The sequence below is a fragment of the Oryctolagus cuniculus genome, chromosome 7 (assembly GCF_964237555.1).
Source record: "Oryctolagus cuniculus chromosome 7, mOryCun1.1, whole genome shotgun sequence".
NCBI lineage: Eukaryota > Metazoa > Chordata > Mammalia > Lagomorpha > Leporidae > Oryctolagus > Oryctolagus cuniculus.
In genome coordinates, this window is record NC_091438.1 from 118631358 (window position 1) to 118657957 (window position 26600).

The 26600-nt window shown below is 59.5% G+C and overlaps 1 protein-coding gene across 3 annotated transcripts in view; it reads left to right on the forward strand.

Annotated features, from left to right (window-relative positions):
• Positions 1-1280: 1280 nt before the first annotated feature.
• SSBP3 (single stranded DNA binding protein 3) overlaps positions 1281-26600 on the forward strand; it is a 148483-nt gene continuing 123163 nt past the window's right edge. For 2 of the 3 annotated variants that reach the window (XM_008265216.4, XM_017346276.3), the window contains exons 1-4: positions 1281-1469; positions 2330-2402; positions 2611-2672; positions 4959-5043. In XM_008265216.4, the coding sequence (XP_008263438.2) occupies positions 1414-1469; positions 2330-2402; positions 2611-2672; positions 4959-5043 (276 nt within the window). In that variant the 5' untranslated portion in view covers positions 1281-1413. The remainder of the gene's footprint in view (positions 1470-2329; positions 2403-2610; positions 2673-4958; positions 5044-26600) is intronic. The other variant, XM_017346275.3, reaches the window with a different exon arrangement.

Here is a 26600-nt window from a genome sequence, read left to right on the forward strand (position 1 = left end):
CAAATTTCCCATTGTACACCTGGGTCACTGACAATGGAAGCCTCCCTTCCCCCCACGCCTGGCTCTCGGCCCCCCGACTCCCCAATTTAGTTCCATTTATCTGAAGTTTGCGGGTACCTATGGCGCGCATTTCGCGTTGTGGGGTGCCCAGGTGACGCCCCCCGCCACCCCCGAATGGCCCCCTTTTTCCCGTGGAGAATCCGAGGGGCTAACTTGCCAGGGTTGGCAAGCCTTGGAAATTTGGGGGAGGAACCACTCTTCCCCCCCTCTGAGCCTAAGTCCCCAATCCCCTCCCTCCGGCTCCCCGAAGCTCGCCGAGGGCCATTTTCGCGCGGCTCCACTTTGGGGTTTTCCAAAGTATTTTAATGATCTAGTAAAGGAGCAGCCGCGCGCCTCGGCGCCGGCTCCAGCAGCTCAGCTCTCAGCGTGCAGCCCCGCGCCCCGCGCTCGGAAGCCAGACTGGGCGAGAGGGAGGACCGGGGGCGGGGCGGGCGGGGGCCGGGCCGGAGTCTGGGGAGGGGGTCGGGGTCGGAGCCCAGGCGGCGGGCAGCCGAGGGGGAGGACGAGATAAGGGCTGGGCTGGCGCGGGCCGCGGCGGGGGAGGAGAGGGGCAGATAAGGCAGGGGGACGTGGCGGGAGGGAGCGAGCCGCGCGCGGCTTGGGGGTCTGCGCCCCCTCCCCTCGGACGCCTCCGCAGCGCCCCCTGCCCCTCCACCCTCAGCGGTCCACGCCGCGGGAGTGCTGGTCGGGTCCCCGTCTTCTTGGGGGCCTGGAGCTCTCCCATCCCGATTCGGGTCGCCACCCCTCCCCAATCCGCAGTGAAGAGGGGCTCGCGCCCGCGGCCACCCCCCGGTCCACCCGCAGGAGCAGGGCAGCGGGGACTGCCGCGGCCGGGCGCTGACAGGGGCGTCCCTGCCGGGCCCGCCCCCGCGCGCGCCGATTGGCCGGGGCGGCCATCAATCGCGGACGTTGACGCCCGCCTCGCTCGCTCGCCCGGGTAGCCACGTTCGGTTGAGCTCCAAGTAGACCAGCGGCAGCGGCGGCGGCAGCAGCGGTGCCGGAGGCGCAGAGGGCGGCGCAGGCGGAGCCGGGCGGGCGCGCGAGCGAGCGAGCGGGCGAGCGAGCGGGCAGCCGTGCGGGCGGCGGCGGCGGCGGCGGCGGCGGCACCCGAGGCCGAGCCGGCGCGGGAGGAGTTCCAGGGCGATGGGGCCGCGGCCGGGGCTGACGCTTTGACAGCTGGAAAGAGCGCGGAGCCAGCGCCTGGGGGGGAGGGAGGGGAGCGCGGCGAGGAGAGCGCGAGCGAGTGAGCGAGCGCCGGGGAGGGGGCCGGGAGCGTGGGGCAGCTCGGGAGCGCCGGAGCGGTAGCGGCGGCGGCGGCGGCGGCGGGGCTCGGCGCCCTCTTCTCTGCAAACCATGTTTGCCAAAGGCAAAGGCTCGGCGGTGCCCTCGGACGGGCAGGCTCGGGAAAAGTAAGCCTATTTTGCAAGTGGCGGCTGTGCCGCCGCCGGGCTGAGGGCGGGCGGGCGTGCGGGCGGTACGAGGCAGGTGGGCGGGCGGGGGCCGGGCTGCTGCGCCCTCCGGCCCCGGGCCCCGGGCCCCGCGCCTCCTGCCTGGCCCCTTCCCCGAGGCCGCGGCGGGGCGGAGTGGGAGCGCCCATTGTTGGGAGCCGGCGGAGGCTGGGGCGGCGGGGGAGCCGCCGGGGAGGGGGCACTTGGTGGCCGCGTGGAGGGGTGGGCGAGGTCCCGCGCGAGAGCCCGGGCGCCCGCCGCGGCGGCCGCACTTTGCCCACCCGGCGCGGGCAGGGGGGCGCGTGGCTTCTGCAGCCCCACTGGCTCCTTTTGTCCGCCCGCGGCGTGAGGAGTGCGTGCCGGGGGCTTTGTTCGGCCGGGAGCGCTCTTCCCTTTCCCTGTCCTTGGCCTCGGCGCCGGGCTGGGCAGGGACGGCGGCGCCGGCTTGGCCCCAGGCTCGGGGGACAGTTGTTTGGGGGCGGTGGCGAGGGTGGCGCTTTGCTGCCCTCTCCAGAGCGCGCCGAGTCTCCGTGGACCCCCGAAGCTTGGGTAGCGCGGCGGCCGTGGGGTCGGGTGGCTCGCGACTTTGAGAGACCCAGGTGGGTCTGGCCCTCACACCTCTTGGAAGTTCAGGTTGGGGGCTGCTTGGCGGCTCCACGACTGGAGTGGACGCGTCCCTGGGTAGCCACCGCGAGCCGTGGGCACCCTGCAGCCCGGCCTGCGGTCGGGGCCCACAATGGGACGGGGCTGGCGGGGCTGGGAGCCAGCGCCCGGTGTGGTCTGACGCCTTCCGTCTCTCTCTGCCTCTGCCGGCTCTGCAGGTTAGCTTTATACGTCTACGAGTATTTGCTGCACGTCGGAGCACAGAAGTCTGCACAGACCTTCTTATCGGAGGTGAGTGGGGCTCCCCCCCCAGCGCCCAATTTCCTGACACCCCCCCTCCCCACTCTCCTGGAGCCTTTGTTTTCGGGAGCTGCCACTGTGGCCACCATTTTGAATTTTTATCACCTTTTGGCATTTATTGTTAGTTGGTCTTCACAGCCTTTTGGCCCGGCCCCATGCTCTTGGCTTCTCTAAGCTGCCTCTGCTCTCTGCTTTGCAGATTCGATGGGAAAAAAACATCACTTTGGGAGAACCGCCGGGGTTTTTGCACTCGTGGTGGTGGTAAGTTTGTGTGATAGTTGTGTGAGTGTGTGTGTTTTGTTCTGAGCCATGAGTCCAAGGGAACAAAGAGGGGAGGCCCCTCTGCTCCTTGCCCCCCCCCCCCTGCTTTGCCCGGAGCTAGGCAGCACTGGACCCTCAGACCAGGGCTGCTAAGCAGAATGGGCAGAAGCGGCTGCTGCCTAAAGTTCTTTCTTTCTCTTTCCCATCTCGTTGAGAACCCGCAGAACCTGTGAGGCGTCTGCCTGGGATGCCTTGCTTTTCCATCGCACTCTGAAAAGTTCTGGGAGGACTTTTGTCAATTGTGCATGTTGCTTTAATTAGAGGGGTGGGGGCGGGGCTCAGGGGAGGGGGTACTGGGTTTGTTCTGCAACCGGCCTGTCCCTTTTTCTCCTGTGAGCTCAAAACCTTAGAAGGCTTCCTGGAGCCTTTTCCAGGCAGCCTGAGAAAAATCCAACAAGTACTGCAGGCTGCGTTACAGATTCTGATTCGGACTCCCTGGACCTTCCTGTCCTCCCCGCCAAGCATCCCTGAAACCACAGAGCTGAGAACCTTAGCGGGCCCAGAGCCCGCGGTGCAGAGTGCCTGCAGTTTGTGGTTGGGGCCCCCTGTCCAAGTGTTGGGGCCGGTGTGGGTCTGGTCTCAGTGCTGGGTTTGTGGCAGGCTGGGGCGGGGGGCTCTGAGTCGTGGGGAGGGTTTGTCACGCGTGTGTCACTGGGTGATTGGTGGGACATATCGCCGAGGTCTCGGACATCGTTTTGAGAAGGATAATGAAGCAGAGTGGCTTTGGTGTTTCGGTGGAGTTCAGGAAAGCAGAGCGTGGTGTGGAAGGGCTCTTACAGGTTTACCTGGCCTCCAGCTCCGGTTGCTGTTTCAAATCTCTTTGAACAGCAGGAGGATGAAGGGTCTGTTCGAACTTGCGCGGAGAAAATGAGTTTTTAATTACTTCTGCCAACCTCTGAGCTGCCGGTGTCGGAGGCAGTTGGTGTAGCTTAAGGATTCCACCTGTAGGAGTGGGTGATGGGGTTTCCTGCCGTGGCTTGTGGAAGGGAGCGTGTGGATGGCGTGGGCAGGGCCTGAGAGCCCTGGCGCTTGGAGGAACGTGGGTTTGTGAGAAGTTACTTACAAGGGGCCGGGGAATTTGTAGTTTGGAAATCCTCTGCCGGGTGGAGGGCTCACCCAGTGGGTGCAGTTCTCTCTGCCCTGGTGGAAGGCCCCGATTTCCCTGTTACAGCCAGGTCCCCTGAGACTCCTCTGCTGTTGCCTCAGCCCCCAGCAGGTAGAGGCTGATGTGTGGGCTCAGGCCGAGGCGGCCCTGAGAGGCTGGGATCCTGCTAAAGGTTGCCTGGTGTGGTCTGACTGTGGCTGTGGAACTGGGCAGCAGTGTGATTCCTACCCCTTGAGTCTGATGCTTGTCTGGTGGCTGGCAGAGCTGGCTGTTAGAGCGGGGCCGGGAGCCCTGGACCTCAGCGTGTCGGTGTCCACTCCACCCTGCCAGCAGGCTCTGTCTCTGGGCATTGGGCTCCTGGTCTGGAGAGTTTCTAAGGCTCCTTGTTAATGCCGCGAGTGCTATGCGTTTGTCGGTTGTTCTTCTGGTTGATTCAAAGCATTGGAGTGACCACACACAGCTACAGCGGGGGTGTGATAGCCAGGCCTGCTCTCCCCTTCCCCACAGGTGCTCTGAGGAGGGCTGTCTGATTGGGAGAGGACAGGGTGCTTGTGGCTGATTGTAGGGTGTTCCTGGGGGCAGGCCGGGGAGGAGTGGTTCCTGCCCGAGACTTCCTTGGGGGAGGACCTGGGTGCAGTGGGGGTGAGGGTGTTGGCTCTGAGGTTAAGAACCAGTAAGGTTCCTGTGACTGCCAGAGTCAGCCAGATTGCTGTGCCTGTGAACTGTGGTTGCGTCCTGCCTTGGGCAAGTTAGCCTTTTGACAGCATGCAGCCATCTTGGTGTGGGGTGGGAGAAGAAGACCGGCAGGGCCTCCCACCCAGGTCCTGGCCTGGTCCACCTGGGCACCCCTGGCAGGGTTGTACCCACCTCTCTGAGGAGATCCCCTGTGTCACCGAGAGTGGTGGTGAGGCATCCAGCTCCCAGAGGGCACTGGGGGTGACAGGTTTGCCGGAAGGGGTTGGACCCGTTTTGTGTTGGAGGCTGAGTTTGCCCTGGGAAGGCTGGGAAGGCGGGATGGAGCCTTCGGGGACCCTGTGCTCAGCGTTGCATTGTGCACTTGCTGTTGTGTACCCAAGTGATAATTAGTAACCCGATCTTATTTTATTTTTTTTGACTTGCAGTGTATTTTGGGACCTCTACTGTGCAGCCCCTGAAAGGAGAGACACTTGTGAACATTCAAGTGAAGCAAAAGCCTTTCATGATTACGTGAGTAACAGATTTTTAATCCTAGCAGTAATTACGGGCTTGCGTAGCTCTGTCTTCTTTCCTACCAGAAGCAAGTACACAGCCGGTCGGCAGTGGTCTTTCTCTTCTCCCTGCCTTTCTTCCTGTTCCCCTGCCCACCTCCCCGCGGCCCGCCGGGCCGGGCCCTCCTCCTCTGCCAGAGCTCTAACTCGGACTTTCATAATGTTGTCGTCACGCAAAGGAACAGAGATCCCTACCTGGAGAATCATCACAGCTGTGACTCCTGGGAGGGTAGCTGGGAGCGGGCTGGGCCTCATTGGTTTTGGTTTATCGCCTTGGAGGTTGGGGTGGCAAATGCGAAACTTGAGTCCTGGAGTAGAAAGTTGGTTGAGTGAGGAGTTGGCGAGGCGGGCTCTTGCTTGACTTCACGGAGTCCAGAGCACGCGCGCTCACACCATCGGGGTGAGTGTGAGTGTGAGTGTTGCATCCACGCAGACGTGCGTGCTGAGAGCCTCAGCCAGTCCGTACTCGGATGCCCTCTCTTCTTGCTGGTATTGTATCACTTTCTACCTTGTTGTGCAGTTTGTACGTGGATGAATTTCTTAGGGGTTATGTATAATTATTACGAGCTGTATCTGCCACGTGTTCATCTCTCAGTCTGAGTCTTCCTTCAAAAAAAGGGCTCCAAACCTGGGCGGGAGTCGGACTCCGTGATCCCAAGGAACAGGTGTTACAGCCTGTGTGGGAGAAGGAAGAGGAAGTATCTGTAGGTCCTCCACGGCCTCCTTCCACTTCCACTGCTTCCTGCTTCTGTGGAGGGCTGAGCCTGTGCGCCTGCGTAGCAGGTGAGCTCTGGTCTTGCTCTCCTGCAGGAGGCAGGTGGGGGTGGGGCTCACACCCAGGCGTGGAAGTGGTTCCTTGAGCGCCCTTAGGCCCCATCCTCTTGGCCGAGTGCCCTGAAAACGGCCTTGGCGATCAGGACCCTTTCGGCTGAGTGTCAACGGTGGTCAGATGGCGGCGGGTGGAGCACCGAGTGTCGGCGACTGCGCTGGAGGCTTGGCGGTTTGAGAGCAGTCAGCGCGATGATGCAGCGTGGCGTGACGGGAAGGCGAATGCCCTGGAGCGCGCCATGGAGGTTGCCGGCCAGTCCCGGCGGCTTCTCCACGGCTGGCACAGAAGCCAGGGACCAGAACGTCTGGCCTGGTAGCGTTTGAGAGGCAAAAGGAGGGGGTGACCCGTTTGCTTGTGATGTGGTCTCCTGGGAAAATCCCGGCGCTGATGGGAGGGCTGGAGGAGACACAGAGGTGCAAGAGTCATAAAAACAGCTGGTGGTTGTACCTGGCAACTATTTCCCTTAAAGCAGTGGTCACCCAGCTTACTGACAGCTGACCCCAAGTCCCCAGCGGTTGTTCAGCAGTGGTTTTGTGTTAACGTGGGGGCTGGGTCTGCTGCAAGCGCATCTCTGGGTAGAGGCCACCTGTGCTGTCCTTTGCAGGGCGCCTCTCGGAGAAGTTGCTGGTTTGTAGCCGGGTTTGGTGCTCAGGTAAATCGTGAGAGATCCCGTCTGGCAGTGGTAGTCTGGTCAGCCTTCTGGAACCAGCGTGATGGCAGGGAGAGTTTGCACGCAGGCGTGCTTCCGGCAGTCGGTTGAGGATCGGCAGTGGAGTTGGGTGGGGCTGGCAGTGACATTTGGAGGATGCTGCGGGGTGGGGGATGAGGTCACGGGCAGTGAGTTCTGTGAGTCACAGTTTTGGGGCTCCCCCTTTTGTGGCCTGGCCCGGGCGTTGGGTCACAGCATGGGGATGATGAAGGTTTTGGAGTAGCATCTGGTTGGAGGGGTGGCAGATGAAGAAATACTTCAAACATTTCTAATGGGAACCCTCTTTCTCTTGGTGCTCAGTCCCTCTGGTCCATGGCCCCAGGCCCCGGGCTCGGGCGCCCTCATTTCTCATTGCTCAGTGACTGCTAGTTCCTTCCTGGACTGCCTCCTGCCCGGGACACGTTCGCTCCCACCTGTCTGAGCCCTGTCCGTCCTCGAAGGACTGTGACGACCGCGCTCCGTGCACTGTGGCTGCTGCTTCCTCTCTGTGTCCGTACAGCCACCTCTGCAAAGCTGGGCCTCTGCTGTGGCTTCTGTCCCGCAGTTCACTCACCCTGCCAGTGACCCTGGGAGCAGGCATGCTCTTAGCCCCATCTTGCAGGGGAAGAAACTGAGGCAGAGAGCTGCTCGGGGCCAGCTCGTCACTGACTCGAGTCCATGTTGCCACTTGGCACGGCCCACAGGCCTGTGGCAGCCATTGCTTACTGCACTTTTCTGGCTAACTTCTCATGTGGGTTTGTAGGCTGCGGCTTAACCCTCTGTGGCCCGGTGCCAGCCCCGGTGCCTTCTTCAACTGCCAGTCATCCTTTTCTTCCTTTTTTTTTTTTTTAATTTTTATTTATTTAAGAGGTAGAGTTATAGACAGTGAGAGAAAGACACAGAGAGGTCTTCCATCTGCTGGTTCACTCCCCAGATGGCTGCAATGGCCGGAGCTGGGCCAATCTGAAACCAGGAGCCGGGAGCTTCTTCTGGGTCTCCCATGCGGGTGCAGGAATCCAAGGACTTGGACCTTCTTTTTATTTTATTTATTTATTTTTTTATTTTTATTTTTTTTTTGACAGAGTGGACAGAGAGAGAGACAGAGTTTAGAAAGGTCTTCCTTTACTGTTGGTTCACCCTCCAATGGCTGCCGCGGCCAGCACACCATGCTGATCCAAAGCCAGGAGCCAGGTGCTTCTCCTGGTCTCTCATGCGGGTGCAAGGCCCAAGCACTTGGGCCATCTCCACTGCACTCCTGGGCCACAGCAGAGAGCTGGCCTGGAAGAGGGGCAACCGGGACAGAATCCGGTGCCCCGAGCGGGACTAGAACCAAGTGTGCCGGCGCCACAGGCAGAGGATTAGCCTGGTGAGCCGCGGCGCTGGCCGGCCCTTCTGCTGCTGCTTTTCCAGGCCATAGCAGAGAGCTGGATCGGAAGAGGAGCAGCTGGGACTCAAACTGGCGCCCATGTGGGATGCCGGCGCTGCAGGTGGAGGATTAACCTACTGTGCCGGCCCCTTTTCTTCCGTGTTCACCAATGTTGCTTTCCTTCTGGTGGCACAAAGTGAGTGGAGTTGGTGAGGTCCCGAAAGGGCTTGAGTGCAATGGGGGGTCCTTGGTGTGTCTGCTGCATTTTGTGTGACACGCTTGCACAGACGCCGTGTGGTGGCCTCAGGCTGGCTGCCTTGTTGGGTGGGTTCATTCCCACTTCACAGCTGCGGAGACTGAGGCCTGGACTTCGGGTGTTGTATCCTAAGAGCGTGTAACCAGGAGGTGGCAGAGCTGGGACGAAAAACTCCCCATCTTGGAAGCTTCACCTCCCTGCTTTCCACTGCACGTGGAGTCCTGCTCGGCTGAGGGAGGGTACCTGCAGGGGAACCGAAGTGTGCCCGCCGCCTGCTCGGTGCCTCGCACGTGCTCAGCGAGGAAATGAACGCCCTGCAGTCAGACGAAGCCCCTGGGAGGTGCATCGCAGTCCCTGGCCTAGGTGAGGCCTGAACCCCGGGAAGGGAGGCTGCGAACGATGGCTCAAAGCTTTTGGCTGGGAAGAGGTGATGAAAGCTCTGGCCTCGCCTTCCAGAAACACGTGTGTCCTCCTATGAGAGACTTTGCACCTGAGCCTTAGGGGTCTGAGGCCCTCTGCTCCAAGCCCCACGCCCCCCTGGGAGCACCAGTGAAGAGCCCAGAGAGTACAGGAGATGTGGAGTCAGTCCCATGGCCTGGGCAAGTTCCCCTCGCTTGCCTGCAGACCTGGGGGTCCCTTGCAGCTCAGCGGGGCTGGCTCGCTTACCCGTGTGCTGTCCCCAGCAGGACTGCTGAGCCCTCCCTGCACCCGCGGCTGGGAGACTGTCTCGCAGGAAAGCACCCCAGAGTCGTGTGGGCAGGAGTGAGGTATTTGTGGCTATGTGGCAGGGGTCCAGCGTCCTTGGTGGGTTTGAAATAGCAGAGTGATATTTGAGAGGGCTCTCCTTGGATGTGCTGAGCCGAGGTTCCTGGCAGGCAGGGAGTGTCCTGCCCTCCAGAACCCTTTGGGGGAGGGGATGAGAGGGTGTAAAGGGTGGGGGGGGGGGTGGTGGAGGAGGAGGCAGAGGCCTGCAGCTGGGCTGCAAGAAGCTGGGGGAGCGCTCTCCTGTGATAGCCACCCAGAGGTCCTGGCAAGTTCACGACGTTGCCTTTGGCTCTGACCCTTGGCACCCTTATGTGGCGGATTAAAGAAACAACAAAGCACACGCGTCTTTTTCCTGCCCGACTCCCTTCGGGCAGCGTGTTGAACCCCGTCTTTGGGCTCCCACCCTGATTTCTGCAATTCCTCTCAGCCCCCAGAGGCTGCCACCTCCTCCAGCGGCCGCTAATGAAACGTGAAATGAGGAACTGGAGCCGCGTTTTGCCAGAACCAGGGCAGTGTGGCCACCTTAATGGGTTTCAAGTGGCGGCAAGACCCCAAATTACAAATCCTTGCCCTTTTATTTCAAGGCGGGGGGGGGGGAGTGTGGGGACCCAAACAAAGTTTTTGGCAGTGGTCACTTCATTTGAACTCCCAGGCCAGCAGTGTGCTTCCAGGCTTCTGCATAATGCCATCTTTGTTAGCTCAGCATTTGCAAACTTGGCTGGCGAGTGAGCTGTGTGCCGGCCAGCTCTCGGAGGCCGTGTCCCCTCGGTCAGATGGGCGGCAGCTTCCGGAGCGGGGACCCCAGGCCAAGGGTGCCCGGCCCCCTGCCCTGTGGAGGGAGAGAAGGCGGGGGGCCGTGCCTGAGGCCTGGCAGCCGACACCACGCAGTGTGGCACTAGCTGCAGCCTTTACAATAGCGGCTGAGGGTTTAGCGTATTTAGAAAAATTAATCTGTTTTAGCTCGGCAGTGATTCTGACCACCGCACCAGAGCATTAGGCGGTTCACAGAAACTTCGTGAATACGTGGAGCTGGGAGCTCGGAGCAAGCAGACATCACGATGGTTTGTTTTTTTGATTCACAGGGTAACAGGGTTTTCTGAAGCCCCGTTGGGGTGCGTTTTAGGAGCGTTTCTCTTATGCTTTTCTCTTCCCCTGCACTTTGAAGGGTTTGGGTGTTGACGGGTGCCTTGGTCCCCACTCTGTCACTTCCTGGCTCTGCAGACTGGGTGCCTCAGTCTCCCTGTCTGAGGACTGGGGAAATGGCGAGTCCTTTGCGTGTTGCGAGGGTTTAGAGATTTTGGGATGTTTCCTAATGGAGGATAAAATTAAAGGACAAGTTTATTTTGATGGAAACATTTTTGAAGTCTGTGCTTTTTTCTTTTCATGTGCACGAATCCTGCGAGTTCTCTGAAGACTTTATGTACAGTGCATGTAAAATGGTAACTTTTACGTAAACACCTGGCTAATGCTCCCAGTTTATTTTCCTTGCTCTTTATAGTCCTGAAGTTTTCCTAAAACACTCTCAGCATGGTGGAGAGGTAGCGGCATGTTCTGGGAGAGCAAGTGGCCCCCACGGGCAGGACCCTGGGCCCTCTGCCACTCACACCCTGCTGTGTCCGCGCACCCCGATGTGCCGTGGAGTGCCCTGTCCCCATATCCCAGCTGTCTTGCTTCATCCCCACACCCTCTCGAGGGGCAGAGCTGGCAGTCCTGCCACAGGCTGGCACTGATAAACGCTCCCCCGAGATACCAGCACCCCTTATCCGTGCTGGGCAGAGTGGTCCAGTCCCTTCCCATCCCCAAGTGTGGCCACTGCACAGCTACATGGCAAGGCCCTGAGGGCTTGTGACTTGGCAGCAGTGTTGAATTTCAGCTTGGCATCCTGTGTTAATGGGGGAGGGGGTGTCCCCGCTTCTCAGGGGCCATCTCCTCACTGTGAAATGGGCGTAGGGCAGGTCTAGGTCCCTGTGCCACCCACCATGGGAGTGGCCATAAGGAGGGCCTGGGAAGTGCTGTGTGGCTGTTAGCAGGGACGTGTGGATGGAAGTCCCTGGATGAGGGGTGTGTGTCTTCCTCTTTGGTTTATGTCCTGCTCTGGGCTCACCTTATTTGCTCTTTGTGTGAGGGACCCCGAGAAGGTGAGGTTGGGAAGGGGAGGGTGGGCCAGTGCAGACCCCTGGAGGCTGGTCCTGTGGACTTCTCAGTTGGCCCCCAGGCCAGGAGCGCTGCTGGATTTTGCGGTTGGCTTGCTGTCTACTTGAAGAGACAGGTGCAGGCCAGGATGTGAGACGAGCTTTAAAAGAACTGTGTGGAATGATTTTGTTCTTCTGAGAGGCTGGGACGTAGGTGAGGTGAGCAGGTGAAGAACCCCACCCCTTGTGTCAGTGGGACATGGTTGTGACACAGATGTGAGTAGCACTGTTGCATGAGATGGAACTGGAGGCCATCTAGCCATCTTACAGATAGGTAGACTGAGGCTTAGAGAGGCAAATGCTCCCCCCTGAGGTTGCAGTGGAACGGATCCAGGATACTGTCCTTCGTCACGGGCTGCCCTGCTGTGCCGACAGCTGCATGAACGCTGGGCACCTTAATTAACCCCTGTGCCTTGGTTTCCTCAGGTGGAGAATGGGGTTAATCACATACACCTACCTTATGAGGTTGCCATGGGGATTAAGTGAGCTTACACATGCACGGTGCATACATAACACAGTCGTGCCTGGCACAGTTCAGTGCTGTATGGATGTCTGCTCTTAGTTTTTCTTACCTTGAGTCCAGTGTGAATCCCCTGGCTTGCTTTTTAGAGAAGTTTTATTTATTTGAAGAGCAGAGTATGACAGAGATCTTCTATTTGCTTTTTCCTTCTCCAAATGCCTGCAACAGCCAGGACTGGGCCAGGCTGCAGCTAGGAGCCTGGAACTCCATCTCACTCTCCCATGTTGGCAGGGCCCCAGGTACTCGAGCCATCAGCTGCTGCCTCCCAGAGTGTGCATTAGCAGGAAGCTGGAATAGGAAGTGGAGCCGGGACTCAAACCCAAGCCCTCTAAATGGGACGCAGACATCTTAACCACTGAGCCAGATGTTCACCCCATAAATCCTGGAGTTCTTAAAGATCTATCTATCTGTCTATCTATCTAAAAGGCAGCATGACAGCGAGAAGAAGGGAGAGAGACAGGTCTTCATCTGCTGGTTCTTTCTCCAAATGGCCACAATGGCTGGGGCTGGGCCAGAGGGAAGCCAGGAGCTAGGAACTCCATCCAGGACCCTCACGTGGATGGCAAGAACCTGAGAACTTGGGCCAGGGCCATCCTCCTCTGCTTTCCCAGGCGCATTAGCAGGGAGCTAGATTGGAAGCTGAGCAGTGGGGACTCCAGCCAGCGCTCCAGTGTGGGGTGCTGGTGTCGCAGCGGCCCCATTCCTGGCGTTGATTTCCTGTGTTTGCAGAGATCGGCGAGTGTGCCTGGGAAGCAGAACCTTCATCTGCTTGCTCACCTGTTGCTTTGCTCTGGGTCCTGGGCTCTCAGGCATGCCTGAGCTACTAGCGGGGCGGTCACCTGTGGAGCCCGTGTGCTGAGCGTGAAGGGAGGTGGCGGACGGGTGCCCCTGGCGGACTCCTGGCCTGTGCATGTCCCATCAGCATCCGTTGTCTCCTCCTGCAGCTGCTTCTGTCCTGGGAACCTGGAAGAGGCCTGTTTTCCAGCCGCCTCCGACCCTTCCCGCCTGGGATGGGGGTCTTTGCTCCCCTGCCAGGTGGTCCTTGTGCAGAGCAGATGGCAGCCTGGACCGCGGCTGCTCCCGCCTGGTCCACCTCTGTTTCCCCCCAGGGGCTCTGTGGCTTGCTGCCAGGTGGGGAGCTGCTTCTCCCCTTCTGGACGGAATGCTCCTTGAGGGTAGACACTTTATTTTTCTCCCCTTTGCCGTCCCCATCCCTGACTCTTGAATAAATCCCAAGGTTGGGGACCAGCATTGTGGCTGGGTGGGTTAAGCCATTGCTTGCTTTGCTGGCATTCAAGATAGGGAGCTGGGCTGCTCCACTTCCAATCCAGCTCCTTGCTTAATGTCTGGGAAAGCAGCGGAAGATGGCCAAAGTCCTCGGGCCCGTATCCCCCACGTGGGAGACAGGGATGGAGTTCCTGGCTCCTGACTTTGGCCTGGCCCAGCCCTGGCTGTTGCAGGCATTTGGGGAGTGAACCAGTGGGTGGAAGGCCCCTCTCTGCCACTCCGCCTTCCACATTCACACATACATAAATGGATGTTCTAGAAAATATACCGAGGTCAGGGAACAAGACTCTGAGCCGCTAGAGGAGAGGCGGGTCTGCTCCCTGCCCAGGCCTTGGGCGTGTTAAATACATGTTTTAATGAAGATGGGCAGGCGGCACGTGGTGAGGCGTTGATTGGCCAACTGTGCGTCGTGACCCCGTAGTGCAGAAATCAGCTTAGGGCGTCATGTCTGGCAATTAGGGAAGAAGAAACAAAAACTGTGTGGCACAGAGTAAACAGAAGTAGTGCTTCTAGAAACGTCTGCGTTCAGTGACTGATGCGTGTGTAGACCCAGGCGTGCCCTGGCTTTGCCACGTACCATCTTCCTTATTGTGGGCTCTGCATGAAGTTGGCAAGCCCCGGAGCGCTGGGGCTGAACCCTGCCTCCTGTAGTTGGGGTGACTCCGTCAAGTGACAGGTGGTCGCAGAGCCTTGGTTTCCGCGTCTGTCACGAGAGGGAAATGAGTGTCACCCCAGAGTTGTTGGCACCCCCCCCCCCGGTCCACGATGGTGCCGTTGTCCCTGTGGGTCACTGCCGTGGCAGTTGAGCACACAGAAGGCGCTCAGCAGTTGCTTGCTGAGTGAGTGCTGAGTCAGCAGGCGCTCCTTCGTGGCTGCGTGGCACTGTAGCTGGTTCTCCCCAAGAGTGGGTATGGCATCGTGTACCAGTGTTTCTAGGCCAGGCCCAGGAAGGCAGCAGCTTGTCCCTGCTGGCGGGCTGTGTGGTGGCCCCAGCATCCCCCGCGCCCTGTGGATGGCATTGTCTTATCAGTGAGAATGCTGAGACTAGGTCTCAGGGCATCCTGTCGGAGTGAGGTTGGCCCGGCCTCCCAGATGCCTTGTCCCCTCCTGGGGCAGGCTTGGTGTCCCCCACTGTGTGTGTGTGAATGTGTGTGTGTGTGTGAGAAGCACCTGACATTTCACTTCCGCTGCTCAGTCCTCTGACCTTAAGCACGCTGCTCTCCGGGGCCACGTCCGAGGCTTCCCTCTGGTCTTCCTCTCCCCGGTCACAGAAGGCTGTTGGGGAGGAGAGGCTGCAGGACTGCAGCCCGCCCCGTGCAGCTTCTTCTTGAACTCTTGGGATAGACAGCACAGGGTTTTGCAGGCTGGATGGGTGTAGCGGTTGGTCGGTGGGTGCCAGTGCCTGCCTGGCTCTGTGCCTTGTGGTGCTGGGACTGGCGCAGTGTCAGTGTCATGGACACAGGTCTTTGCGGTACGGGTTCTGAGTCTCTTCCGCGGCCTGGGGGAGATCGCTCGTTTGTTCATATGTGACACGCAGTGATGGGAAAGCCGGGCCGGTGTCGCGGGCGTGGAGTGAGGGCGTGCGAGGGAGTTGGGAGAATCATGGTCCCTTCTGAGAGAGCCATTGCAGGTTGGAGCAGACTCTCAAGTCCTGGAATATGAAGGGAGACGGAGCCTCACAGTTTCCAGAGGTGGAGATGAGGCTTGGAGGGGGCTGATGACACGGCCACAGGCTGGCCGCCCGGTCCCCAGTCCCCGGGGGCGGCCACTGGCTTGCATAAACCTCCACCTAGGGGTTGGCCTCTGTATGCGTGTGCACACACACACGCGTGCCATCCTTCAGGAACGTGGCAACTTTGCTTGGGAGAGGCTGAGAGCTTCCTGTGGCTTTGACTGGCGTGCCATGCCAAGGGCGAGGGTGCGGGTGTGGGTGCAGGCGGCCGTGCACGCGTGCCGCCTTCCAGGACAGAAAGCCGTGTGTTCTCTGGAGGCCTTGGCTCCTGGCAGCGCCGCCGCCCGCCAGATCCCGCCCCGAGAGCCCACTTGTGTTACACGAGGCCGTTCTGGCGCGCGAGCCGGGGAGCCGCTTCAAAGGGGATTTTACAGCGTGCCGGGGAGTTTCAGCCACCACCGCGTTATCTCCGAATTGGCCAATTGATGGTTTCAGCAGCGCGTTTCAGCGTCGGGGAAGCCAATACAATTTGAGTTAGTCGTGACGGCTGCCACTTTAAATACCGCAGTGGATTTCTGTCAGCGAGCTAATGCGCGGGATGGGGAATTGCAGAAAACTTGATCACCGGAGCGCGCCAGTCGATGGTGACCTCAAGCTACAGAAAATGAACTGAAATCGAGTTGACTGTCGCCACACACTTTCCTCGGCATTATTTTGCTGGCAGCGGTGTGGGCGTCACAGGGATCCCGGAGGGGTGAGGGTAGGTGGGAAGCCCTTCCTCCGTGCCCCGGGCCCCTCGGCGGGAGGGAGGTTGAGTGGCGGCCGTCGGGGGTCCTGGCTTCCCGGGGCGAGGGTAGCAGATGTAGAGTGCCAGCTGCACACCAGGCCCTGTTTTCGGTGTGTTTAGGTTTTGTCCTGTGCCTGCACGTGAAGTTCTGCTTTTCTTCCTGGTTTGTAGACAGGGCAGTGGAGACCCTCAGGGGAGCTCAGGCACGTCGAGAGCAGACTTGAGCAGTCTGTTTGCTGCGATGCCACGTGGCCCCCCCCCCGCAATAGTCGGCCCCAGCCTTCCCCAGGGAGCTGATGACCCACTGCCCGACTGGGGGCTGGCAGGACGGGGAGCCCTGCCGGGGGGTCAGAGGGCTCCCGGCTGGCGCTGTGCTTCTCTGTGACATGGAGGACTAGGCTGGGTTTTAATGACCTCATCTGGGAGGAAGATGTCTTGCCTTGGGCCTGGGTGCCTTAAAGAAAAGGCTCCCCGTGTCTTCACTCACACGGTCCCTTTTATTAATCCCATGCCACCTCCTGGGCATTCCAGTCTTGAAAATATTTTATTTACAAAGAGAGTGCGTGCATGAGTCACTGTTAATTTTAATGAAGAGAAAGGAAAAGCCAGAATTATAGATGCTGATTAGAGCTTCTGTTTGTTTGTTTATCTAATTTGAGACGTGGTCTCCCATCTGTTGGTTCGCTCCCCTCCCAGGGTGTACAGTAGCAGGAAGCTGGCATCAACGATGAGAGCTGGGACTTGAACCCCAGCACTCTGATGGGGGTGTGGGAGCTGCACTGGGTTCCTGCCCCTGATTCGAGCTCTGGGGATGGGGAGTGCCAGGGTTGGCCCCTGTGTCCGCAGCATGCACTCTGCTGAGGTCCTGGAGCCCCCCCAGAGCCTGCTCATCAGGCAGGGTGTGCGAGACGTGCCTGTGAGAACAGGGGGTGCGGGACCCCCGCCTCCTGCCAGACCCAGGTTCTGAGCTGGGCGGCATCCGCTGGAGGAGCTGCAGCCCCTGGACAGCGCTTTCACAAGTAACTTGCTCAGGCCACCCCCACTTGCTGGCTGCGCCCCCTTCACGGGATCCTCGCCGCAGGTCCTAGTTCCTGTGTGGGCACTGCGAGGGATCCCATTGTTTTCTGAAGCAGCAGTCACCAGCATTTATTGCCCGTTTGCCCTGGGTCATGTGTGGCACGTGAACCTGACCTCCAGTCCCTGACACGCTACAGGGCAGGGACTGTTGGCCCATTTCTTGGATGAGGAAAACAAGGCTCAACAGAGTGAAGTGACGCGTCCCTGATTAGCAAATCCTCAGTAATAGAGCCAGGATTTGACCCAGGGCCCTGTTTTTAGCCTTTGACCCACACTTCTGTTTTGAGAAACTTTGGGAGACGGAGATGTTGGGGTGTGAAATACACTTGAAAATAATTGGAGATTTCAGTAGAAATTTATAAGCGTTGTCTTTTTTTTTTTTAAAGGAAAAAAAAATATGTCAGTGACAGTTTGCTTCCCAGAGAGATGAATGCAGATAAACCTATTTTGACTGTTAACTTATTTTGTTGCTTAAAAGCCAGTGACATGTAGCATTGAATTTATTCTTCTTTGCAACATGTAAACGTTTGCCACCTCTTGAGTGACGTGTGTGAGTTTGGGGATTGCCTGTACGTCGGGACGGGGCGCCGCTGCTTGTGGCTGATCCGTGTGCCTGCAGTCGCCGGGGAGCGGCTCATGGGCCATGTGGGCGCCCGTGTGAGGACGGCGCTGGGGCCCAGGCGGGCCCTGAAGTTGGGGTCACGGTGGAGAGCCGCTCGCAGGAGTCTTTGTGACTAGAAGCCTAAATATTTATTCTGTTCTGTCCCTAATGAAAACAAATTGTCAACAGTTGTTCAGTAACTGACTAAATTAAAATCTGTAATTAGTCAATTAGATTAAAGAGTTGGCACAACCTGATTGTATCATGCTGGTTAGGTTATTAAGAGAAAGGGTGTGATTTTTAATTACTGAATGCTAATTTTGACAGTTTCAAATGGAAACAGACGTGTTGTTCCCCCCTTTCCCTAATTCTGAATGGTTTGGAAAGTGAAGACACTCACCGTGTAGTTGATGGTTTTTGGGAGGGAGGGAATGCTTGAGGGCCCTTCTGTAGCGGGACGGGGAGGATTTCCTGCAGGGCCGGTGGGACCCCTCGCTGGCCGGGAAGACCTGTGGCTTGGCACGTGCAGTGTCCTCTTTGCCGGCCGCGAGCCGCTGGAGTTGCACTTCGCACATTTGCGTCACTTGAGTTCTTTCTAAGGGTCTCCCCCGGTCTCTCACTTTCGGGGTTTTTCTGCCCAGGACCCACGTTGACCCTGGCAGACAGAGTCCAGGGAGGAGGTGGCCGTGGCTGGAGTGCGGCAGGATCCTAGTGACAGCCCGTCTGTGTGGGGTGCCTTTTCAGTGTGGCCTCCCAGAGGGGGAGGGCCGGGCGCTGTGAGTGGGTATTGAGTGGCCAGGTGCTCTGTCTGGGTCACAGGTGGGTGGGGAGCGGGGAGGGCTCCTGCGCATGGTACTGGGCGGCCTCCAGGGAGGCCTCTTGGCCTGGGCAGAAGATTGAGTCTGGGCATAGGCATAGGGTGGTTGATAGTTACAGGTGTCTGCCGCCGGCCAGGGCAGTGAGCAGTGGGGTGAGCCCTGCCTGCTTTCTGTTGCTCCTGTGGGGGTGCTGTGTTATCACCTCCCCCGCAGCACTGGAACTCAGGACGAGAGGAGCCTGGCAGTGTCCTCACGTGACCTCAACACAGCATGGATCCAGACATGGGCCAGAGGGGCTGTCCTGGCTTCCGGCCGCTCCCCAGGGGGTGGGAGTTGACGGGCTCCCGTGCGGTGCAGTGCACAGGACCGTCTTATCTTAGATGCTTGCATTGTGGGGAACGAGGGGGTGAGAGCGGCCCCTGCCCCAGCACCTCCCCGTCCTGGGGATGAGTGCCCTCCGTGCCCATGTGCACGCCCTGCGCGCCTCTGGGTGCCTTTCGCAGGGCCAGGTCTTCATGGCCCTTTTTGAAGTGCCAGTTAGAAGGGCCTTGAGCTTTCAGCATTGAATATTTAAAGCCGCTGTTGATCCAGAATGTATCGTGCTCCTTTGATAAAGGAAGTGACTTCAGCTATCTTGTGTCTGATGGAGGCGGCGCTGGGGCAGCACGAGGAGTGCATGGAGGTGAGCAGCCAGGTTCCAAGCCCCAGCAGGGCGTCCCCCACCGGGGAACCGGCACCGGGTGCCTCCCTTCGCAGCCTGCGTGTGACAGCCTCGCGTGGAGCATGGAGCGTGCACTCCGTGGCGGTGCTGATTTCAGAGAAGGAAGCGGAGAGCCTCAGAGGATGAAAGGGGAGAGAGGCAGCCGGTGGTCTTGGGAAGGCTCCCTCCTTCAGCAGCTGCTCCAGGACACGTGCAGAAGCGAGAGGAATCGAATGAAAGTGGGGGGTATGGAGGGGTGGCGGGTCGTGTGCGTTCCACATTCAGAGTTCTCTCACACTCAGGACCCGCCGCCCAGACTGATCCCACGGGACATGGGATGGAGGTGTGCACGTGTCTGGTGTTTTGGGGGCTTAGGGGTGGTGGCAGTGCTGGGAGAGGGTCTATCCTAAAAGCTGCCTCACGGACGGGTTTGTAGCCCTGGGTAAACAGGGAAGCTTGTAAAACTTGATCTGCTCTCTTCCTGGAGTCAGGTTTTGGCGAAGAGCGGGGGTGTGGACAGAGGCGGCTGAGTGCTTTCGGGCTAGAAGTGTGTGTTCCCGGCACTCGCCATGTCCTTCTTCCTGCCCGCTCTGCCTTCCTGGGCGCCCGCCGCCCTGGCCAGTGCCGGGCAGGGGTGCCTGTGGCTTGTCGCGGTGGCTGGCGGGCGAGCGCGAGGGCGTCCGCACTCAGAATGACTGTCCACTCCCTTCCTGGCCTGCAGGCCACTCTTAGCTTATGATTAAACACATCCTCCTCGTCTCTGCCCCAGAGACCCGGGCAGGCAGCAGGGGGGACCCCCGGCCAGCGCGGAGCTAGACTGTGTCCTGAGCTGTGTGCCCATGGGAGCCGGTCAGGAGCTGGAGGCTCCTGCCCCAGGGAAGCCCACTGCAGAAAAGGAAAGGTGTGTGGAGAGGCATGAAGGCAGTGGACCTTGCGTGTGGGAAAAAAATACTTGAGGGAAATTTTGGGATGTTTCTGTGTTTGTTTTAAAATTTATTTATTTATATATTTATTTCAAAGGCAGAGTTAAGGGGGAGGAGGAGGGAGACAGAGAGAGGGATCTTCCATCTGCTGATTCACTCCCCAAATGGCTGCAACAGCTGGGGCTGGGCCAGATCAAAACCAGGAGCCAGGCACTTCATTCAGGTCTCCCACATGGGCCATCTTCTGCTGCTTTCCCAGGTGCATTAACAGGGAGCTGAGTGAGAAGTGGAGCAGCCCAGGCTTGAACTGGCGACCGTGTGGGATGCCAGCACTGCAGGCAGCAGCTTTACTGGCTGTGCCACAACGCTGGACCCCGTTTCTGTGTTGGGGTGGAGTGTGAACCAGGAGACTTAGATAAGAAACACTGCCAGGCTATAGTTAAGGAGGAGAAGGGCCAAGCTCCCTGCCCCAGGGCCTTTGCACAGGCCATTCTCCCTGCCTGGAGCTCTCTCCCATTCTTTCTCCCCTGGGGTACCTTATTCAGTGTTCCGGTTTTGACACCATTCAAGTCTGAGAAACTTGTCCTAATCCTCTTTGAAGTCCTAGAGGCTGGGCTCCTGGTGGGTCTCATAATACCTGACGGCTCCCGTGTGTCGTGGGGAGGGACCCAGAGGCTGCCCACCTCCCGTGCTGTGTGTGTGTGCAGCTCCCTGCCTCCCTCAGGACCGAGTGCGGCAGCTCCGATCAGCCCTGGCCTTGGTGTTTGCCTTTCTCTCCTCAAGTGGGCCTTTGACGTATCGATGGAGCTTCAGACGTGAAGGGTCCTCAGAGGCGTGTAGGAGAACGCTCGGGGTGCGGGGCGCCCAGCCTCTCGCTGGCTTCTGAGGCCTCTTGGCCTGGAGGCCCCATGACTCTTCTCCCAGCCGGGTACTGCTGCTCATGGAGGAGGTTGGGAGTGGGTGGGGGTCAGGGAGGCCCCGGCACTCAGCCCACATCGGAGGAAGGCAGGCAGGAAGGCAGCCGCTTCTAATTCCCTGGTCCTCGGGCTCGCCGGCCCATCCCTGCAGAGATCTTTGATTGCCGGCCCCCTGTCAGGCAGGACTGGCGATGCTATCGGGCCGTACAAGTCTGCAGTTTTTGACCTTCGCATTATCTGAGCGGACTCCCGTGTGCCGAGCCAAGGATAAGCAAGATTCCAGTGGGGGTGGCCAGGGCCTGCGGCTGCGGCTGCGGCAGGTTGGCTCTGACTGGGAGCAGCTCTTATCTGTTCTCCAGGGAGGGTCGGGCCACACCCTGCTGCAGGAGCTTGTGTGTCTCGCCCAGCCTTCCTGAGGGCCTGGAATGCCTGCCCTCCCTTTAAATGACCACTTTCTGGGAGGACAAGAGGGCATTCTGTCCAGGACGCGCCCCTGGGCGCGCGCACAGCTGCCTGCTCTTCTCAGGTGCTCACAGTCTGGTGGCTCGCTCATCCCCCCACACCGGCAGACCCTTTGCCTGAGAGCTCGTCATCACCCTTCGCCGACTGTGCCCCAGGAAGGCACAGGCACGCTGCCTGGCCTCACCTCCCCCGCGCCCCTGCCCCCGCCTCGGGGTCCGCTGTGGTTTTGGGGTCCCCTGACTCCTGGCTTCCTTCTCTGCAAAGCTGTGGTCAGTGACCCCTCTTGAAGGTCCCGGCCCGGGGGATGGCCCAGAGTGGGGCTCTGCTCCATCGTTCTGGGTGGGGTGGGGTTGGGGGGAGTTTGGACGAAGTGGTGGTCACCGTTGGAGAGCCACAGAGTGGAAGCAGACGGGGCCTGGCCAGGCTCCTGTTCTAGCGGAGTTTTTCAGAATTGGTTTATTGGAAACAAATCCACAGGCACACAAGCTAAGAGAAAGCTTAGGGTGCTCTCAGAGGCCCACGTTCTGGTAGACTTGAGGTAATTTTTTGTAGACTTCACACAGAATTCCCCCTCCCCGTGGTTGGGGGTGGGGTGCACAGCCAGGCTGCGGTTACCTCCAAGGCACAGGTGCGGGCCACAGCGGGCCCCCCTTCCGGTGAGTCAGCCGGTTTGTCCTGGAATGTCCCTCCCCGGGTGAGCGCTGGGGTCATGGGCTGGGGCCTCCTGGGCCGCAGCTTCTCAGGAAGCTGGTGCTGGCCCCGACCAGCCACACCGCCCCCTCCCCCACCCCCGGTTTTTTTTTTTTTTTTCCTGAAAATGTTCTTAACATGGAGCATGTGTCACACAGCGGGGAGACCGGTTCCATCCCAGAGCTGAGTGTGGCGTGATCCTTGGTCTCATTATTTGGCAGGCTGGTTGCCGGGGCCCTGTGCATCCAGGCTGCAAGCCAGACTCAAGCGTTTGGGCCTGGGGCTGAGGAGGAGCCGTGGGGCCGGAGGGAAGGGGCTAGGCTTGCTGAGACAGCCTGTGCCGACCAGAGTGTGTCATGCCCCTCGCTCCTCTGGGCAGCAGTGTCTGCTGCTCCGTGGGGAGGGATCTGCCTGTGACCCTCAGTAGGAGCTGAGGCCAGCACCAGCTTGGCCACCAAGGCGGGGGAGGGGCCTGGAGCAGCTTCTCTGGTTCTGTTGGCTGTGGTGAGAGCCCGCTTCCTGGGGGCTTACAGGCTGCACCTGTGATGGGACCCTCCCCACGCCTCCATTGCAGCACTGACCAGTGGTACCCCTTGCCAAGCACCCGGCCCAGCCCCGGTGCTCACCCGTGTGTGTCACACAGTGGGCAGCGGGGACTTTGTGTGTTCACATGGGACTGGGACTCAGGAGACTCGGAGGGGCTGTGCCTGGCTCGCTGTTGAGCTCAGATGTGTGGGGGCATAAAGAGGCAACAGGAGGAAGCAGGTCCTTGACATGGGCAGGGGGACGGTGGCTGCAGGCAGGGTCGTGGGCTGCCCCGGGGTGGTGACCGCCAGCTTCCCGGCCTCACCTGGGACTGACTCCCCTCCCTCTGCTTGGCTGGTTCCTGGTTGCTCAGGCCAGGTTCGCCCTGTAGATGTAAATCATGATGGGCTCCTGTCTCTCCCTTACTAAAACCAGACCAGAATCCAACAGAAATGGAGACGGATGGCCCTGAGCTGTCCCCTGCCCCGGCCCAGGAGCTGGGGCTGGCCTCCCCCACTCTCCTATGGGCACTGTCACCTTCCCACCCTCTGGAAGAGAGAGCAAGGGACTTAAGGAAAGAAGAGTGCTGAGCGTGGCCCGCCTTTCCTGGGCGGCAGGTACCCTGGCTGTCACTGGCTGACACTTGCGGGCTTTTCTTTTCTCCGAGTAAATAATTCTTTGTCTCTGTTCAGGGTGGTGGAGTGGGGCTGGAGAGGGGTGGCCGATCAAAGGCTGGGGAGAGAACCTGGACGGGCAGCAGGGGCCACTGGGAGAGCCAGGGTCCAGCTGAGGTGGCCGACGTGACACCCGAAGCCGCCTCTGAAAGCGCGTGGCGTGGTGGCGGGTTTCTTGCCAGGGATGTGCGAGTGAAACCTTAGACTGGATGGGGAGTTCCTTCCTCCTAGGAGAAAGCAGGCGCCCTTTTCCTGTCCCTTTGTCTCTTGTCCCCTTTGTCCCAGCCCTCCAGCTCTGCGGCCTCCCCTCCCCCAGCGGTTCCTTCCTTTGTGCCGCGGCCACTCAGCAGCGAAACTTAACTCACCCGAGGCCCGTCCTGGCTTCCAAGCAACAGCCGCGAGTCCAGGCGGCCGCCCCACCAGCTACAAGGAGCCGCTTGGCCACCCTGCCCCGGAGGCGGGTGAGTCCGCAGGTTAGGTGCAGCTGGGCCGAGGCCTCCATCAGGGCCTGAGTGCTCTGGCAGGGGAACAAGGAGAAACCCAGCCCAGGCTTCTGGGGAGTGGAGTGCTCAAATTCATCACAGGGAGGCCTGGCCACCTCCAGGTTCATGGCCAGGCACAGCTTACAGCTTACACAACTTCCAAAAGTCCGTAGGAAATAGAGTTGTGAGTTGATTTTGTTGCAAAACCGTTTTGAAGCCTAGGCATATGGTAGGATCTTCAAAAACTCAAAAAGATTTGTGTGTATGTGCACCCCTAAATGAGCTCACCTGTTAGCCCTGTCGTTTCGGGCGAATGCTTGGAGGCCCTGGTGGTCGGGAGCCCAGAGGACACACTCCTGGCAGAGCCCTGGGCATCTGGTACACTTCACTGTTGCCCGGAGTACCTGCCCCCCACTTCAGACGTTTCTTTTCATTAATTTAACGGTGGCTGTTTAAAATCATATATGATAGGAGCTAACATGCAGACTTGGACCTGCGATGCTCTGCCCTCCGCTCCTGCCTTCCTTCCGATAAGTGCTCCTGACGTCAGGGTCTTACGTGCCGCCGCCAGAGCCTGGTGGTTTTTCCCCCGCGGGACTCCCATCCCCATGGTTTCCATCTCAGCCATGGTCATCTGTTGTTGTTCAGCATTGTGGATGATGCTGTCACTGGAATTTGGTCCCTAGCCACAGGAACCCATTAGGACACCGTGACAGTGGCTGTAAAAATGTGGCTCGCAGGTGTCTGTCACTGGAGCTCTGGTTCTCTCGTTCTGATGCTGTGGAAGGCAGGGGCAGGGGTGTGCCAGGTGCTGGCCAGTTGCGTGACCCTGGCGTTTCTCCCAGCCTCAGTATCCTCTCTAGAAAAAGCAGGTGACAGCAGTGCCTAAGGCTCACCTCTCAGGGTTAAGTATGTGAGGAATTCAGACCAGTGCCCTGTATACAGCAAGCACTCAGCACGTTGTTCACCTGGGGAGGCCAGGCTGGTTGGAGCACTCCTGCCCTGAGGGGACATCAGGCCAGGCCTGCAGACCATCCTTGGGGAGAGCCAGGACCAAAATGGGTTTCCATTCTGGGTCTTGGCTGGAGGAGCCGGTCCGGCTTCAGACGAGGGCGCCTCGGTAATGACATAGGTGCGGCCGTGGATCGGCCGCCTTCTGAGTGCAGTGCCGGTAGCCCTCCTGGGGACCGTGTATCCAGCAGGTGAGAGAGGACTTTACCAGTCCAAAAACATTGAGGGTTCATCTCTACACGACTTCGGCCTCACAGCTAGCGAAGCCTTGACTGGAGCTGAAGCACAGGTGTCAGGTTCTGCGCGTGTTGCTCACTGTCGTCCTGGACTTTGTTGGCTGCAGGTGACAGATGACACTGGATGCCCGGTCCTTGGTGGGGAGGGTTCCTTGTGGGATGGACGGCATAGCAGTGTGCCACCAGGATGTCCACACTGGCTTGGCCGCTTTGAATATCCACCTGCGACAGCCTGGGTTGCAGGAGCTGGGATTCCCAGTTTAGATGCTTGATGTGACCTGAAGCTGAAAGGCTCAAAAGGGCACCTCAGAAGAAAGGTAGGGCGGCGACAGCGCCTGCAGGAAGCTGTCACCTGGTCGAGACTCCGTGGCCTGTGTGGGCCTTCAGAATGACCTCGTGGCACGAGGGTGTTGCTTGGACCAGGTGTTGCCCTCAGAGTCCTCCATTTCCTGATGGAAAAGAGTGAAATGGACTTGAAACAGGCCTGGTGTTTGGTTACTTAAGCAGCTGTGAGGCCTAGGCAGCCTCCTCCCACCTGGGAACCCCACCCTCGGGGAACATGCAGTGGGTTAGGAGGCCGGCTGAGCTGGCAGAGCAGAGAACCGGGTAAACTGCGTTTCCAGGTGGGATTGTGTGGACCACAGAGCTGGCTCCTAGGAAGGGATGGGGAGCAGGGAGAGAATAGGGCAGAGGCTTGCTTGGGGGAGGGGCCCCGGGAGTGGGTGGCTAAGCCTGGGGGGCGGGGTCTCTATTTGCATAACTGATTGTAGCTGGGGGAGGGGTGGGCAAGGTCTGCACAAAGACTCTGTCTTGGATTCTCCTCCCCCAGCCCTCCTCCCACTTCCCCTGCCTGCCTCCCCTCCTCTCTCTGCAGCCCACCTGCTGCCTGGCCCCTGAGCCTGGCCTGCACCGCCTTGTGGCTTCCCTGGCCAGCCGGTGGCCCTGGGCTGGCCATGCCCTTGGTCCCTGCAGGCGCCTGAGCCCCAGCGGCAGGCAGGGCTACCGCAGCCTCCTGGAGAGTCCAGATAAAGGCCGGAGGAAGACTGGCTGTGCGGCTCAGGCTCACTGGCTCACTCGCACACTGTCTGTTTCTCTGAACTGGGGCTTTATAAAAACAGTTTCTGTGTGAACTCCAAGGTGCTGGCTCCTAACAGTCCTTTCTACCTCGGTGGGTTGGAGCCCTCTGGAGGGGCCGCTGGCTGTTGGCCCTTCTGAGGGTTTCCGGGTCAGGAGCAGCAGCTGAGAACGAAAGCAGGAGGGGCTGAGGGTGTCCTGGGGCTTTCTTGGCCGGGGCGGGGAGGGCGGGGTTGGCGTGATGGAGAGAACTCAGACCCTTGGCAGCGCCATCTGCTTAGTAACAGTCCCCCACTCCGCCCCCCACCCCTGGCCTGCCAGGTGAACGGACGCAGGCGTGCAGGGAAGAGCCCAAACAGGAGTGAATGCTAAGCGACCTTCATCCACCGCTGGACTTTTCCCTCTGTTTCTCCGTTCTCCCGTCTGTGAAACAGTGGCAGTGTGCCTCCGTCAGGCTGTTCTTGATCGTGAGCACCAGTGTGCTGGGCACCTTGAGCCCCAAGGCTCTGACCAGAGGGTCCTGCCAACATCTGGGGACGGGGAACAGAAGCCAGCGCTGGACTCATCTGCGGGTTGGTGGAGAAGGGTGGGCCATGTGCAGCAGCCAGAGGCGCTGCCTGGAGCCTGCTGTGCTGTGGGGCCGGGTGAGGCGGGGCAGATGGCTCTGGTTGGTCTTCCCCAGGTGCTGTCCCTCCATTCCTGCTCCCTGGTCCCTTGTCCCTGGTCCCTGGCTGTCTCCTTCCCTGAACTGTGCTTGTTCTTAGCCCGGGGCCTCATACTCCTGGTGGGTCCTCTGGGGGGGAGCGTGACTTTGGCTTTGCCAGCTGGCTCCTGCTAGGTGGGCAGGGGTCTTAGGGAGCAGAGAGGGCGAGAGCTTTATGACTGCTTCATTGAGCCCCTGCTCTTCCCCTGCGAGATGGGCATGGCAGTAACAGCCATCAGAGAAGGTTGAGGGCGGTCTGTG